The sequence below is a fragment of the Ceratina calcarata genome, unplaced genomic scaffold (genome assembly GCF_001652005.2).
Source record: "Ceratina calcarata isolate Rehan_Ccalc_2016 unplaced genomic scaffold, ASM165200v1 scaffold179.2, whole genome shotgun sequence".
Classification (NCBI taxonomy): domain Eukaryota; kingdom Metazoa; phylum Arthropoda; class Insecta; order Hymenoptera; family Apidae; genus Ceratina; species Ceratina calcarata.
This window is the reverse complement of record NW_017139322.1, coordinates 61,376-65,058: the sequence shown is the minus strand read 5'-3', so window position 1 is coordinate 65,058 and position 3,683 is coordinate 61,376. Positions and strand designations below refer to the sequence as shown.

Sequence of the window (3,683 nt, the reverse complement as noted above, 5' to 3'; positions counted from 1 at the left end):
TGCACTTAAGATTTCTTTTTATTAGCAATTAATTTACAATTAAGATTTATTTTTTAAATATTAAATAACTAATTTATTAAATATTAGTATACTTATTAATACGTTAAGCGCTACGTCGGCGTCGGTCCCTCGGGACCGACAGTGAACTTCTCGTTCAGGCGGCACGTTGTCGGTCCCTGGGAAGCGATAGTGAATTTTTCGTTTTGCTGGCATCAGTCCCAGGAACTGGCAGTATCAAAGTTAATAAATAAATAATGTAGTTTTAATGAATTGACTAAAACATTCTAAACAAAGATATGGTTTGACTTTACATGTATTACAGAAAGTGACGATATTTTTGGTCAAATTTCTGGCTGTTTTTGCTACGCATTACCATAGTCCAACCGGAAAGTGAAATAAAATCGTCGCTGCAACATACGTTTCATACTATGTAACACATTATTTGTTAAGGCCGAAACCTGCCGCACCGTCTGAACGGAAAGCTCAGTAAAACTGGTTCCGCGTTTAACGTGCTAAATAACTAAAATTTGATAATTAAAATAAATTGTTACCTTGCAAGCGAACGACTCCGTCAGCCTTGCCGAGGGCATTGACAGATGAGCAGACGTATTCCCCGAGGTCAGGCCTCGTTAATTCGTTGACGGTTAGGTTCATCTGCCAGGAGTAGTCGTTCAACGCATGCTCCGTCATCACGTATTTGTCCCCTGGCAGTAGCTTGTCGCCTTAAATAAAAAATCAAAACAATTTGATTTCCATTATTTAATTTTCTATACTTGAGTGTTGCAATTTCATTATACAGATCTCTTTCTCAATAAAGCCCTTCTCAGGTCATAGGAACATTCTTTTTTATTTGCTCTCGAACTGCGATATCACTCTCAACTATGTCCGAAATTCAAATAAGTCTCTCCTAATAGACCCCTTCTCGATACGGCCCTTCTCAATAAGACCTTTCTCAAGAAGGCCCCTTTAAATAAGGCCCCTCTCAATAATGCCCCCCTGAATAAGGCCCTTCTTAATACGGCCGCCTCTTGTTCAAACCTGTTCTCTGCTGTTAAAATTTTATAGTACTAATTATTGTTAGAATACTTATTTTACTTGTGGTGTATTTCTTAGGTTTTCTATTAACTTCAATTTGGAGATTTACTTTGAACCACACAACTTTATTACTGCTTGATACAAGAATCATCAAAGAATTGCGAAACATCGAAAGATGTGTGGACGGCGTTGAAAACAGTATATGCATCAGAAGGACCAGCAAAGAAAGCATCACTTCTAAAGCAATTATTATTTACAAAACTTGAAGTGAGCGAAAATATGGCTGAACATTTGAATAAACTATTTCATATAGTCGACAAATTGATGGAGATGAACATACAAATCGGTGATAATCTTTTGTCGATAATAATTCTATACAGTGTATCAAATGACTATGAGAATTTCAGGTGTGCAATAGAATCAAGAGATAAACTTCCAGATCCATAGTCCTTAAAGATAAAACTCTTAGAAGAATCTGAAGCAAGGAAAAGGGTAGATGGAAGGAGTGGTACGCAAGAAGCATTTTACGATGTATCAAATGACTATGAGAATTTCAGGTGTGCAATAGAATCAAGAGATAAACTTCCAGATCCATAGTCCTTAAAGATAAAACTCTTAGAAGAATCTGAAGCAAGGAAAAGGGTAGATGGAAGGAGTGGTACGCAAGAAGCATTTTACGTAAAGCACGAGAGAAATGCAAATAAGCCACAGTTCACTAATGATCTTCAAAGCACGGAAGTAAGTGAAAATAAAGTGAACGCAGTGGGATTTACCACCAAAAGACCTTACAAACCATATAAATGTCACTATTGCCAAAAATTGGGACACAAAGCAAGCAATTGTTTTAAAAGGAAAGCCAATGCAAAGCAACAAGCAAATTACATGACAGAAGGTGAAGATATTCTCACGGTACATGAAATGAAAAATCACGATGTATCAGCAAGGTTAGCTTTGACCACTATGGACTTGATGAGCAACGATTGGTGCATAGATAGTGGAGCAACATCTCATATGTGCAACAAGAAGTCCTCGTTTTTCAGGTTAAAACCCGTTGTTAATCAGACAATTGGACTTGCCACTGAAAGAAATGTGGAAGTAAGGGGAATAGGAATTGAGACCAAATTATAAAATGTGAAAATACTCTATACGTTCCTGAATTGAAAACAAGTCTCTTGTCTATAGCAAAGATGGCAAAGAATGGAAAGAAGGTTCTATTCACAAAAAACAAGGCAAAAATAATGATTAGCAGAATGGAAGAAATCACAACACCGAAGGTAGGAAATTTATATTTTCTTAACGCAACTATTAAACAAAATTGTCTGTTCGCGGAAAATAACGAAGTAAGCACAAATACCATGTGGCATTTAAGATATGGACATCTAAATGAGTCCGATATGAAGTCTTCAGTATCTAAAAACATGGTCGTGGGTATGAATTTTAATAAAAATGATAAAATTCCCTTATGTGAAACGTGCATAAAGGAAAAACAAACTACAGTTCGTTTTACACAGTCAAGCAATAGAAGCGAACAGATAATTGATCTAATTNGTCGATGATCATGCCTCTAGTGGCGAGTTCGGTGGCTGTACAAGGTAGTCGAACACGAGGCGCATATCGGCCATGTCACAGTGTGAATGTGTTTTCTATACTTTTATATTAAAGCATATTAAAGCTCAATTGATAATTAAAGTGTTGTTATTCTATGCACACTTCCTCAAGACGCTAAACAAATTCTGTCAAAACCAAAATGGTACATGAGGAGAATCCAACACTTGAAGAGGCACTTAGTGGTGCAAACTTCGCAGAATGAAAGAAAGCGATGAGAAAAGAATACTATGCACTCGCTGATAATAAAGCGTGGACTTCCGTAGTGAGGCCTCGAGATAAAAACGTGATTGGATGTAAATGGGGGTTGAGAACGAAATATCGGAGTGATGGAACTATAGCCAGATTAGTAGCAAAGTGCTATGCTCAACAGCCTGGAATTGATTTTATGGAAATATATGCTCCAGTGGTCAGATTGAGCACAATAAGAATAGTATTAGCACTAGCTGTTGAATAGAATCTTTCACTTTTCCAATTAGACGTCGAAATGGCATGTATATTAAAGGCGACTTGGAAAAACATACATACAGGGTGTCCCAGAACTAGTGTTAGGCCTTGAAATGGGGAGGAGCCACGGTGATTTTAAAGAACTTTTTCCTTTGCAAAAAAGTTGTCCGAGGCGTGGTTGTCGAGTTATTAACAAAAATTACCGACCAACCAGAGCGTTCGTATACAAGGCGGGCAGGAGCGCGATAATCGCCTCGTGCGTTGCCGCGGCCCGTATGCCACGCTCGTGACGAAAACATGGGATTAAAACAAAACTTACATGCAAGAGCAACTAAGAAATCGTTTAAATATTACAGAAAACAAAGCAATTAGTCGTTAGTTACGTTCACTGAATAAATGCAACATATTCAATCAAATAACTAACAACTTTATAAATTACAGAGTAGCTAAAATTATAAAAAAATGGGAAGAGAATTAGAGTTGAAATTAGTCGTTCGTCTTTAAGTTCATCTGCTCCTAAAAGAATTTCAGTAGGTCAATGTGCCGAAGCCTGACACTCGAAACTAAAACACATGGCCATATCTGTCAGTGACCTG

At 37.3% G+C, this 3,683-nt stretch overlaps 1 protein-coding gene across 1 annotated transcript in view; it reads right to left on the bottom strand.

The window, feature by feature from the left end:
- Positions 1–3,683, bottom strand: part of DIP-lambda (Dpr-interacting protein lambda) — a 32,213-nt gene that overhangs the window by 4,137 nt on the left and 24,393 nt on the right. The window contains exon 7 of the mRNA XM_018037846.2: positions 552–722. Coding sequence (XP_017893335.1) covers positions 552–722 — 171 coding nt within the window. The remainder of the gene's footprint in view (positions 1–551; positions 723–3,683) is intronic.